Below are 13904 nucleotides of genomic sequence, written 5' to 3'. Positions count from 1 at the left end.
AAGGGTAAAGAATAAGGATCTGGTAGATAGTTTAGTGAAATATAGAACCACTGAAAAAAGGACTCTTTGAAATCCAAAAGTGGACATAAATCTCTACATGTATATTTCCTTACAGTTTCAATAGTGGATATATAAAGAATTTTCTACAAAAAAATAATGAAGGTAGAACTAGGTTCTCTATTCACTCCATGAAGATCATAAAAATAGTTTTAGGATAAAAATCATCTGTACAGTAAATATTAGAACTTGCCCAATACAATTTATCTTACAATTGCTTTCTTCCAAAGTTCGTTTCCTTATGTGGAAGATGGATTTCTAAAGGAAAAAACAAATCCCAAAGGATATGTATATGCCAGTCAATTCTAGGCAAAACACAGAAAGTGATCTTATTATGTATCTTATGAAATATGTTTTCTAAAAAATGAGAAAAGATAAGTAATATATATCAGTCTTTTCCATTTTTCTTAGTAAATATTTTTATTCCTTGTGCACACAGCTTACCTTTTGTTTTATAATAAGTTTGTACATTATAAAAGAAATTTACATGATCCTAGTGGCCCTTCAGGTGGTGTCAGTCAAAGGGAGTTGCATGGCTGGGAACGGTTGAAAGCCCCAAGTGGTATAATGGTCTCAGGGCAATGCATACATTGGCTACAGACAAAATTTTTCCATTTTTTTAACCATTGTACTGTAAACTATGTATATAGAAGTCTCCTCCATCATTAATGTCCATTTAATCATAATTTCATTCAATCTATTATAGTTTTAATCAGTGTGTGTTCTCTTTGAATTTGACTTATGATGTATACAATTTCACATACTGTCATCATTCACAGTCTTCTTATCTTTGACAGCTAAGATATATCCTATGTGGTTGCAATTTCCTGATATTCTTTGATTGGGGCTGGGAGTCCATGTCACAAAGCAGGAAGTGTGTAGTCATTAAGCTCAGACAGAAGGCATTAGAACCACCACTTAAATAGCTGTGTGGTCTCAATCTTTTACCTCTCTCACCGACATTTCTACACCTTGAAGAGCTTACGGTTTTAAAGCTCCTCCCACAAGGGCAGAGTAGGGGCTCGGGAGATGGTGGTGGTCATCATCTTTTGGTGTTTCTTGCTCCTAACTTGTACTCCCATAAAATCAGGGAGCATTATGTTTATTCAAAGAAGACCCCAGAAATCATGGCTACCACAGAGTAAGTCTGTGAGAGCACCTTTAGAGTTAGGATTTGGGAGCTGGAATTAAGAGTAACTTGGTGATTAAAGGTCCCCAAGACGATGAAATATAAAATCAAAAGAAGCATTTAAGAGCATGTGTCTTTCTGGGATAAAAATCCAAATTTGTACTCCTGGCACACAGGACCTTCTACACTTCTCCCTTGCCTCCTGACCCAGAGTTATCACTGAGCATCCCCAGGGCGCTCTGTGCTTTAGCCACAGGGCTTCACTAGGAATTCTCACCGTGGCCAGGTTCTCTTTTCTTATATCCTTTCTTTACCAACTACTCAGTCAATCTCTACCATTTGTCTAGATAATTACAACTTACTCTTCAAAATTCATTTCAGGTGTCTTCTTTAAGGTGCTTTCCTTGGTGGTTCTCTGTGTGGATTAGATGCGTGTTTCTCACTTTTCATAGTAATACCTATATCATACAGATAAAAATTGCACTTATAACATTTTCACAGAACATGCTACATTTTAATTATTCATTGTCTTGTTTTTCTTATCCTCTGTACCCTCTAGGAGCTCCTAGTTGAGGGGAAGAGAAAAAAAGTAAGCAAATAATTATAATATTACATAGAAAGGGCAGTGGTATAGATAGGAGCACAGAAGTGCTGTTCTTATCAGAAGTAAATCAGTAGTATGACTTAGAGGCAAATGGCTAGTAGGGCATCTAGCCAGGTGAGATAGCATGAACAAAGAATAGAGATGGGAAACAGCCTGAGGTGAGTAAAAATGAGAGGCAGATGGTAACAAAAGCTGACATCAGAGACGTAGGTAACAGACAAATCACAGAAGGGCTGGTAATCCATGTTAAACAAAACCAAATCTTTGAAGGGTTTAAATGTAGGGGCTGGGGTGGCATAATCAGATTTGACTTTAATATCGCTCATCAGGTATGTAGGGGAAGAAGCCTGGAGAGAAGGCAGGTTATTTCTATAATGCAGTGAAAGATTAGGGGGTCCTCTATTAGAACAGGCTAGAGCTGAGGTATCTATGAGGGCACCGTATGGAAAGGCTGGTTTGCCTTGAGGAGGAATAATCTAGACCAGAAGATATTTGAGAGTTGTCAGCATGTGTGGTACTTGAAAACTTGAATGAGAAAGAGAGCTGGAGAACATGAATATAGTGAAGAGAGTGGTGAACCAAGGATGGGACTAGGGCAAAGGCAGAGAGAGTCATGAAATTAAAGTTGTTCAGCTGATCTGGCCCAGGGTCGAGACTGGATCTAAAGGAAGACTGTGTACGATGAGGGAGATAATAGAATTTAACATTTCAAAGACGAAGCAGTTTAGAGGATGAGAAGACCCAAGGCATGGCCTAGAGAATGGTAAAGAAAAGGCTCAATTCAGATGTGTAATTTTGAGAGGGGTGAGCTAAAATGTTCAGTATTATTTTTCCACAGAGTTCTGACAGTTGCTATTGTATACTTTTTTAGGTGCAATGTGCATTCCTTTGTCCTTAAACCTCATCTTTTCCATGCTTATTATCTCCGTTTTGATTTTAGTCAAAATAATTAGCTCTTCCTTTGCATTTCTTTGTCTTCATTTATCACTCAGAGGATGCTTATTCTGCTGATTTGTAGTTCTTCTTTTGTCTAATCTTTTAATTCTGTTTCATCTAATGTAAAATGTTGTGCTTGTTGTGTTTTTAAAAATAACAACTGGATTCTGAGGTGATTAATTATGAAGATTTCTGGAAGCTGTGAAGCAAATTTTAAATCTTAAAATCAATTTAGGATAATGGAAGAACCAATGTCTTCAATAAATTAGGGAAAAAGATAGTCATGTAGATAGATGGCAGAAATGAGGGATAGTGTTAAAGGCAAAAGCAGAGCCTCCGAGGAGGATGAACTTCCACATGTAAGAAAGAAGGGTTTCCTTCTGGAATAGGAGAAACCTAACCATGTTTATAGCAAGAGGGAAAAATTGGAGATTCAAAAGACTGGTTCATTTATAATGTAAGCTTCCAGAAAGAAAAGGGATGAATGGGGGGCTAGCCCGGTGGCGCAGTGGTCAAGTTCACAAGTTCTGCTTTGGCGGCCCGAGGTTGGCTGGTGCGAATCCTAGTTGCAGACCTACACACCGCTTGTCAGGCCATGCTGTGGCAGGTGTCCCACACATGAAGTGGAGGAAAATGGGCACAGATGTTAGCTTGGGGCCAATCCTCCTCAGCAAAGAGGAGGATTGGTGGCTGATGTTAGCTCAGGGCTAACCTTCCTCAAAGAAAAAAGATGAATGACTTACGTGTGGTTTTTACTGAAACTATCAGAAGTGCCCCAAAGAAAAGCGTTTACCACAAATTATGTTTAGCATCCTTCTTCCCTTAGGTATTCTTCACATCCGTTCGGTATAAATTTGTTGTCCATTTAATGATGAAATGTGAATGAAAGAAATATCGTGAAATTAAACTCTGAGTTTAGTAACAATCAATAACATACTTTCAAACTTTCAGAGACTGGACTAACCAAAAGACACAAACACGCACATGTATTATCCTAGCTCTCTTAAAGATCTCTCGATGCTCATGGAATGATGCCTAAAGTCCAGACAATGGTCTCTACTCTGCACTTTTGGATATGGTACCCACTAGCCACATGTCGCTCTTTATTTTAAATTTAAATTAATTCAAATTTGATGTAATCTTTAAAAATTGAATGAAATTAAAAGTTTAGTACCTCAGTTATACTATCTCCCTTTCAAGCGCTCAGTAGCCATGTGTGGTTAGTTGCCACAGCATTGAGTAGTGCATACATAGGAAGTTCCTATTACTGCAGACATTTTTATTGGATGCCGTTGGCCTAGAGGATTCTATAGTGTAAGTTCCTCGCCTACTTTTCAACTTCCTCTCAAACCTCTCTTGCCCTTGCTCACTCCACTCCATTCTCATTGGCCCTCTCACTCTTTCTCAAACACTCTGAGCTTGTTCCTACCTTATGATCTTTGAGTTTTTGCTTCCTTTCCAAGGACTACCCTTCTCCGTGTTGTTCATGTCTCTGTTCAAATATCAGTAAATCTTTTTCTGACCATTTTCTAAAATAACACTCATCCCCATCAAGCTCTATCCACTTACCTGCTTTAATTTCTTCACAGCACTGCTTGTTATGAAGCTGTTTATTGTCTATATCCTCAACAGAGTTTGAGCTCCATGAGGGCAGAGAGTTTGTGCTGTTTGCTTTTATAGCTCTAGCACCTACGACAAGGTCTTGCAATAAATATTGCTCAATAAGTAGTGCTAAATTAATATAAGAATAGTGTTCCCTTTTTTTTTTGGCATATTACCTTGGGAAGTATCTTAGTAGAAATCTTTGAACATTTGAGTCTCTAAGTTTCTCAGAAATCATGCTTAGAGGATAACATTAACAAAATCGTAAAGTATTTTTATATATCTTCCAGAATTTGCTCCTGGTTGTTTCTGCTCTTGTCTTGGGAAATTCAGAGTACTACAGTTATATATATATATGTAAAAGATGGGCAACAGATGTTAGCTCAGGGCCAATCTTAAAAAAACAAAATAAAATCAAATAAGCTTTTTAAAGATTAGTGCCTGAGCTAATAACTGTTACCAATCTTTTATTTTTTTTCTGCTTTTTCTCCCCAAATCCCCCAAGTACATAATTGTATTTTTCAGTTGTAGGTCCTTCTAGTTGTGGCATGTGGGATGCCGCCTCAGCATGGTCTGATGAGTGGCGCCATGTCCTCGCACAGGATCCGAACCGGCAAAACCCTGGGCCACCGAAGCGGAGCGTGCGAACTTAACCACTCAGCCACGGGGCCAGCCTCAAAATAAGCTTTTTAAATCTCCTCCAGCTAAAGTATAGAAAGGAAGGAAAGTATAGGAAGGAAGACTATTTTAGAAAGGAGTTGCAAAAGGGAGTAGAAAGCTGATTTAAATTAGAACTGTAGAGCCAGGTGTCCAGGATTTCAATCCTGCCCTGTTACCCGTGAGCTGTATAATCCGGAGCAAGTTTTTGGATTTCTTTTTCTCTGAGCTTCCTCATCTGTATGGTGGAGATAATGATGGTATCCACTTCACAGGGTTGTTGTGAAGATTAAATGAGCTGATGCATGCAAAGCACATAGAACAGTGCCTGGTACATCTCCTGCACTGTATCAGTGTTTGTTATTGTTACTGTTTAAAGTGTCTATGATTATTGTTGTTGTTATTATTGCCGTTATTATTATTGGTCATTAGGGAAAGTTGGATAATATGCTTCTGTGTTGTTTGCATTCACGTGGACTAATCAGCTAAAGTTTGACCACTGATATTTGGGTATCTACCTGTAAGGTGCAATCAGAACATTTTAAAAGAAAAATAAAGTTTGTAGGAAGTCCTCTCTCTACATGTTAAGTGTATGGGCTCGGGCTTGAGGTACTTCACGATAACCACTCTATTGATGTGGATACTGATTTCCAGGGGACCAGCGCACGGTGATTTCCCCAACCGTCACCTGCCAGCTGGTGGAAGCAAATGCGAGGAAAACAGCACCTGTCAGAGTGTCAGGATTACTTCATTTTAAGTTCTAAAATGTTCTGGTGTTTGATAGACCTATACTCTTAACTTAAACATCCTAAAAAAAAAAACTTTTAAAGGTTGTTAAAATTTTCCTCTCTAAATTCAGGCTGAAGCACAACTTTTACTATCACGCACAATATTCTAAATGTATTATATTTTGCTAGATGGAGGACGTTATTGAGGATATAATCGGTATGGAATCAAGTTTTAAAGAGGAAGGAACAGACTCTCCTCTGCTAATGCAAAGAACAGTAAGTGTTTCCAGACCTGAGGAGGTCAATTAGATTGCAATAAATACGAGCTTCTGATGATAAAAAAAGAAATTTCATTTGATTAGTAAATGGTGTTTTCTTCTGTACTTTTGAAACAGACACAAGATAATAGACGAATATTTGAAAATATTTATTGGTGCAGAAAAAAGTTTCTATAATGTCATTGAAGAAGATAAATGATAGGGCTTGCACTATCTCATCTACCTATCATCCATCTATCTATCTATCTATCTATCTATCTATCTATCTATCTATCATCTATTTCTCTATGATCTTTCTCTCTCTCTATCATCTCTCTCTTTCTCTCTCTTTAGTCTCTATAAACACCCGTCTAATTATATATCTAATCTGCTATAGCATTTTCTATGAGTGACTAAATTTTCAGATTTCCTGTTTTAAGCACAGCATATAATCAAACGCCCTCACAAGCTCATGGCTAATTGTTGACTATTTTACCTTGACTAACAGCTATCAGATTCAGAGGCTCTACACCTTGTAGAGGAAAGAAAAAGCTTATAATAACAAAAAATCATAACTTTACTTCTGAGCCAATAACGAGAGCGTAAAGATGAACTGAAGAAAGGTGGGGCAGGCCTCCCTTGCTTTGAGGTACACAGACAGACTTCCATGTTGAAATCAGCACAAATTCCTGGAATGTTATGTAAGGAAGGGATGGTATCATCTCCTCTTTGATTGCTGTTGTCTTCTCATTGTTCATTTGTTAATTACTAAAAATATGATCTGTAAAGGGTGTGCAAGCTCTTTCCACACATTTTGAAGGTTTTTTGTTGGTTCGTTTGTTTATGGTTTTAGACCTTTTAGAACACAAAAGAAAAAATATGGAAGATTACAATTAAATTGTTACTTTAAACATTTCACTTAAAGAAAGTGAATTCTGAATATAATGCATAGTGTGGATACTTTTTATCACCAACTCAATGGGTATGGCTATGTAAATGATGGATATCTTAAATTGAAGACCTTAAGAAAAAGCTGGAGAAAGAACCCCGTTTTTCTTTTTTAATCTTGAAATAAACTATCTAAAAAGAGAAATCTCTCTTTCTTCCTCTTCTCTAGTATGCAGGATCTCTACTTTATGACAAGTCACTAATACTAGTATTATCTGACAAAGGTCAAATGAGGTTTAAAACTTAGTGTTTTTTGCAGTTTTTTTTTTTAGAATGGAGTGACAATTCTTTCTACCTCTTCTCTTCAGATTTCAAGCAGCATAGTTACATGAAATCTGACTAATTTTCTAGATAAATATGTTATTAATGCTAATTTCTGTCTGTCTAATTTCACAGCATGAGGATACTATTTTCTTAACCAGTATTCTCAACTTCTGGGTTGAGGAAATGACATTAATTTCCCACAATCTTCTCTCCTTTGTATGTGGTACTTACTTCATTGAAATAGTATGTTGAAACATTCTCTTTGTCAAATTATCTTACTTGTTTGTAGAGGCTGCATAGAATGGTTTACTCAGTACAAATAGTTGGCAGTGGCTATCCTGAGTTTCCTTTTGATATACAGAATGTACTTTCAAAAAGATAGATACTAGTGGCCTATCTGTAGTTAGATAAAAAAATGTCTGCTGTTGACGAGTCAGCAATCATTGATACATCTAGATCCACATATAAAACCAAGCAGTTCAATTAACCAAATATCTCTTCAATATACGTTATGTGCAAAGCATAATACACACACCATAGGAAACTAAAAGTTGAGGTGCAATTCACATGTTGCGAGACCATATGACAGTAGAGCAGTGCCGTGAGGCACACCTGAGAGGCAGGAGGGAAAGAGTGTGGAGCTCAGTGTTAAACCCAGGTTCTGATCTAGACGTTGGGCGAGTCACTCCACCTCTCTTTACTTTGCTTTCCTCTTCTGCATTCAGAGAATGATAAAAATATTTGTCTCCAAAGCTGTTTTTATGTTAAATCTTGGTAGACCACCTGTGTTTATTTTAAATGCTAGTCAGAGAGTTGCTCTGGAGTTCGAGTGAGGGAGAAACCATGCTAGATTGAGATGTTTTTGGGAAATGTCTTCTTAAAAGATGATATTTGAAATGTAGTTGTGAAGGATGGTTAAGATTTTAAGAGGTTGATACGAAGGTGGGAAAGTAGCAAGTTAAGAGACCAACATAAGAAAAAGCAGGAGTGAGAAAAACAGAGAATGTATAAGAATAGCTGGTAGAACAGAGGTAGGGAACTCTATAAAAAACTATTATTAAAAAAAGAATTTTTATAGTTCATGTGGGTAAAAATAAAGACTGTTGGATTAAGAGGAATGCTTTGAGTAAGCATATTAGCCAGTGAACTTTTGGCAGTAGATGGCAGAACCTGGCTCATTTGGGGCTTAAGAATGAAAGGAATTTGTTGGTTCATGTCATTTAAAGATTCCTAAGTAATATCGTATGTGGGCATCCCTCCATAAAACTTCGCCTTCGTTTTCTTCTGTGCTGGCTTTTATTCTCCACTGCTGAGCAGACACATAGCAGCTATGCACACAATTCTTTCTTGCTAACCCAGTTTTGTTTTTTTTTTTTTTTTCAGACATTCACTCCTTCACAAGAAGGAGGAAGTTTCCAATTAATTTAAGCCAATCCTGGTGGCCCCATTTCCCTTGCCAGACAGTGTTTTAAGACTGCGCTTGTGTTGCAATTCTGGCCTGTTGAGCAGTTACTAGGGCCTTCCAGGAAATTTCTTCAGTCTTTAAAGGAAACCCAAGAAGGGGAAAGTTTTTGCCTCTCCATGATGTTATAAGACAATGTGACTATGTAGTCATTTTATTGCCCAGAAGGTAAATAAGCTAAGAAAAAACAAAAGACATAAAGGGAGAAGAAAAGCCAAGAGAAATGCAAAGAGATGCTGCTTATATGCCCCTGGAGAATTCTTTCCCTATGAGTTTCACAATATGTAAGATTTTTTTGTCTTGATTTTTATAAGCTAATTGTTTCAGGATTTTTTGATTGTCATAACCAAATGCATCCTAATGAATACATTTGGTCAGCCTTGTCAATCTCAGAGAAGGAGAGCTTCCTTTTCTCCTTAGTTCTAGTTAAATCCCTGGGATAATTCTTATTGGAGCAATTTCTGTCATATATCTATTCCTAAGCCAATTTCTCTGGGTCTTGGGCCTACCCTAGAGCTGTGGATTGAGCAGCCCCATACAACAAATTACCTAGAGTAAGAGTGAGAACCAGGAGAATAGGAATTTTTACCAAAATAAATGTGAATGAATTCTAGAGAGGCCCAACCAACAGACACCCATTATAGCAAGCTTCAAAAGTGGGGATACTTATCAATAATAGTAATTATTATTAATTTATCACCTCTATATAGCACACACTTTTCTAATTATTTTACATGTATTTTCTCTTGTTCTCAGAGGAATGTGTGAAATTTCAGGGGCAATCTATTGGGTGTGCTATTAGTTACTTTGAGGCTCCTTTTCTGTGGCCCAAGCAGAAAACCTTGGGTGTCACTTAGCTAAGATTTATCCAAGGACCACTGCACACAGGCCTAACTAAACATCATGTTATAACTTCTGTGGATGGGAAATTTGGAAGCTGCTGAGGGGAAGCTTGGACCACTTGTGATTGTTCTTCAAATTTATACAGGTTGAAGGAAGTAGTTCAAGGTTTTCACAGATCCATTTAGCCTAAGTATTTCTGACCCAGAAATGAGTGTTCCGTGATTAGTGACTAGACTCTAATTAATTAAGCAGACTTTACCTCTCAATTCTATTTGATCAAGAATGTTAGCCACCTGTCAATTAGTTCTTACTGCAACAACTATGTAAACTGAACTGAAAAGAGCCAAAGTGCAAGAAATATTCAGCCCCGTCAGTCATTCTTTCATTCACACCTTGACCTCTCAGTTTCTCAATCTCTTTAGTTAATGATATTTTTCTCCTCCCTATTTAGTCATCTGCTCACATGGTTAATCTTAGATCCTGCTATCACCAATTTCTCTATCCCATAACATTTTTATTTCACAGTTTTTGACCATTACATTCTATTTTTTTGGTGTACCCACTCTAGTGTTCTTACTTCACCAATTGTTCAAGTTGCGGAGACTCCAAATCAATGGACCCTATCACTGTCTTCAGTGGCTATTGCTCACCACTTGCAACATTTTGAAAATTTATTCTTTAACCTGTCTAGGGTCCTTGATCAACTGCTATGACTAATTCTCTTGCAAACACTCTGAACATGTCCCCATTTTCCTTCATTTAGCTCTCCTGGCAAAACTTCAACCCTGTTTAAACTTATTTCTCATCTCACTCCGCATCTTAACCTGAGCAGCTGAAGGGCTAACATTTTACCACATTATTCATTAGACTCAACTCAGATGTATCACCAGAATTTCACAGGTGCTTTCACCACTACCAGACAACACTTCAGCTATTCCCTGGGAGAAAGTCCCATTAACTGAGACAACATTTTTATACTTTCTCTCCTCAAATTTCACAATTCCCTGTCCCTTCTCCATTTTTCAGCTGATTTCTCTTTCACAGCATATTTTAGAGGAAAAATATATGCAATCAGATTAGAATTTACGCATTAGCTTTGCATCACCAATTCTACTAAACCACGTGCATCTATTTTCTTTTTTTTCTGCCATCCCTTCTGTTGTAATAGAATAATCGTCCCAGTTCACAGTTTAAAGCCAGCCTCACCACTTGTGTTCTGGATCCCACTCATTCCTACTCCTCCAAGGACTTTCCTTCTCTAAATAGCTCTTCCTTTTCTTATATCATCAATGTATTCTGATCTGTTGGATTATTAATATCAGCATTACACTAGTCTTTAATAACACTCCCTAAAAATCAAACCAAACCAAACAACTCCTTTTGAACACATTTCCTTTCTAGCTATCATGTCTTTTCACAACTCCCTTTCTCCCACAAAACTCACTGCTTCCATTTTCACCCTACCTCCTTTTCCTCACCTGCCATTCTCTATTCTTCAACAGAGCTTCTGTCCTCACAATTCTAAAAGAGCTCTTAAAACCAGCCAGTGCAGAAGCCAATAGTAAATTCTCCATTCTTATCTGACGTGTTTTCTTAGTGGCATTTGCCATGGTTAAAGTACTACATGGGATTCCATGGCACCATATTTTCTGGTTTTCCACCCATCTTGCTGGTTCTTTGTCCTTTAATGGACATCTAGATGCTAGTGTCCCAAGGCTCAGTCTTAGGCCGTCTTTTCTTATATATCTATACACTTTGTAGATGATCTCAACCCATCTCCAGCCTAGATGTCTCCACTATATGCTAGACTCATATATCTTGCTGTTTAGTTGGCATCTTTTGTGACTTTAACAAACACCTCAAACTTAGTATGACTAAAAAGAAGCTTTTGTGCCCCCCAAATCTGCTTTTAGTTCATCTAAAGCCAAAAAAGGTCATTTTTCTCTTCTCTCTCTTACTCCCATACCCCCACATCTATCAGTATGTCCTTCTAATCAGCCTCCAAGACTTCCTGAATCTCGCAGCTTCTTATCAGCTCCTCTACTAAAACACTTTTCCAGGCTACCATGTTCTTTGATTGAACTTCAGAAACAGACTCCTATCTAACCTCCCTGCTACTTCTTGCCCCTTACAGCTGTTCTTCACACAGCCATGAAATGATCTTCACAAAGCAAAAATCAGATCGTCTTTCTCCTTGCTTAACATTCTATTAACTTCTTGAAATCCTCAGAATATGATTCAGGCACTTTACCATAGTCAGCACTTCCCTTTAGTTTTACGCTCTGGTCTCAATGGCCTTCTTCCTGCTCCTTGAACATGACACACGTATTATCATCTTACGACCATTGAACTTCCATTTTTTGGCTTGGAATACTTTTGCCTCAGAATTTGGCATGACTGCCTCTTTATGCTTCAGACCTTTAGTCGATATCACCTTGTCACTCGAGAGCCTTCCACAGTCTCCCTTACTAAAAGACCCCATCCCATTACTCCCTAAATCAATATCTTATGATAAGAGTAACAAAAATTATCTTATTTATTATTTTACATGCCTATTTATTGTGTACTTCCACTCCTAGAATATAAACTCCTTGAAGAAGTGATTTTGTCTGTCTTGTTCACTGCTGTGTCCTGGAGCCTAGAACAGCTACTTGTTGATTATTTTCTTCTCAGCACCCAGTACAATATCTAGTACATCATGGGTGCTCAGCAATTGCATATTAAAGAAATATTCTAAAATTCACAAATGGTGAATTACTATTTAGGAATTTTTTAATGTCAAAAAAGCAGCAGCAATAAAGATAACGACAACAATAGTAGCTACTATGCTTTGGGTACTTACTATATAACAAAGATTGTGCAAAACACTTTTCATGAAAAATTTAATCACCGCAACTAACCTATGAGATAGAGACTATTATTACCTGTTATCAGTTTACAAATGAGGAAAGAGGCTTAGTAAAGTTCAGTAACTCACTCAAGTTCATACAGGCAGTAGTGAATGGCAGGGTAGGAGTTTGAATCCAGTCCTGTATGACACCAAATGCAACCAGCCTACCCACTCTGTTGTGCCAGCAGCCTCAGAAGGAAGCCGTTTCATAGAACTGCAGAATCTTGGAATTTGAAGGGACCTTAGACCGATCCTCTGCCACACTCCAGCCAAATAACTGATCAGCCTCTGAGTTTGCTTCTGTCTCCGTATAATTTCAACTCATTGGTTTAGTTTCACCCCTTCCTTTCAGAACTCTGGTTGTGCATAGTAACTCATTTCTTTTATCATATACGGGTATTTTTCAACCAGGTGTATAAATGCTAGTGGCATTTGGCAACCTCAGTAAACTATTATAGTTCAAGACCATTCCAGAGACAAGGACTGTGTAAATATTAACAAACCCCTGTGCTTGGTTGGAACTTGAAAGGACTGCATAACACAACAAGTAAGCTTTTGTCAATCACAGTCTAGACCAGATTAGTCTTAAAGTCCAAGGAAGAACCAAAGTTCACCTTAGTGCAGAAGTTTCTGCACGGCTGTCCTGGTTATTGTTTGCAAGTTTAAGGAAAAGAAAATGATGAAGGAGAAAGAGAAAACCATTGCTATTGTGAAGGTTATAGACACTTCAAAGTTAAAACTGGTGAGCAAGTGCATTTTGGAATTCTTTCAATGTTTGGAGATGAAACCACCTTAAATGCTGAATGTAAGCTTTATAAACTAATAGTCAATAAAATAAGGTATGTAGAAATAGAGCTTTGAAATGCGTAATATATTATCTGCTATATTGACAGATTTTTACCTACAAGATAGTTTTTAGTGCTCTGGCTACAGTAAAAATATTTTTATAGTCTATTTAGTAAAAAATTGTTAAAAATAATGTCTTATTGTGATTTTTTTAATCAAAAAGTGAGGGTTCCACTAGTTATTTGTTGCAATGTTTACACTAAATTAATAACTGTTTTTATTAATTAATACTAAATAGATCATATGCATATAAAGTGTATGATGCACAAGTATTTATAAGTTGCCATTCTATGCTTTGTATATTATCTTTTCTACTCGAGTTATAAGCCAGCTCCCCAAGGACAAAGGATCTCTCACTCCCGCCCAATACATTATTTTTATTCACTCATAATAGAACAAAAACAACAACACCAATAATAATAACTCAGACGGACTTTTCTGTTCAGTGTTTGTCATTCAAAACTCAGAGCCCTGCTTTAGCAAATAAAATAAAGTTAGAGGGAGATCGACTGTGTGTGTCCTAAAACCGGAAAAATCTAGTTTACTTCATTTAAATGAATAAACACACAAAAGGAAAGGAAATAATCTTGGAAATGCCACTTTTTTGTGTATGCATACGTTTCGTGGTTTCTGTTCCCTGGCAGCGCTCACTCTTTATGCTGAAGTTGGTCTTCTTTTCAT

General features: G+C 37.3%; 1 protein-coding gene and 1 long non-coding RNA gene across 3 annotated transcripts in view; one reads left to right on the top strand and one right to left on the bottom strand.

The window, feature by feature from the left end:
- TFEC (transcription factor EC) overlaps window positions 1–13904 on the top strand; it is a 72154-nt gene that overhangs the window by 28053 nt on the left and 30197 nt on the right. The window contains exon 3 of one of the 2 annotated variants that reach the window (XM_046669060.1): window positions 5903–5989. In XM_046669060.1, the coding sequence (XP_046525016.1) occupies window positions 5903–5989 (87 nt within the window). Of the gene's footprint in view, window positions 1–5902; window positions 5990–12996; window positions 13120–13904 lie in introns of those variants that run through there. The other variant, XM_046669061.1, reaches the window with a different exon arrangement.
- LOC124243469 (uncharacterized) lies at window positions 1605–12650 on the bottom strand. The gene is made up of 3 exons (XR_006889679.1): window positions 12465–12650; window positions 6552–6825; window positions 1605–1644 (listed from the first exon to the last, which is right to left on the bottom strand). It is a non-coding gene; the product is annotated as an uncharacterized LOC124243469 (long non-coding RNA).

Source organism: Equus quagga, chromosome 8 (genome assembly GCF_021613505.1).
Source record: "Equus quagga isolate Etosha38 chromosome 8, UCLA_HA_Equagga_1.0, whole genome shotgun sequence".
Taxonomy (NCBI): Eukaryota; Metazoa; Chordata; class Mammalia; order Perissodactyla; family Equidae; genus Equus; species Equus quagga.
The sequence above is the reverse complement of the archived record's forward strand: the minus strand, read 5'-3'. Positions and strand labels throughout refer to the sequence as shown.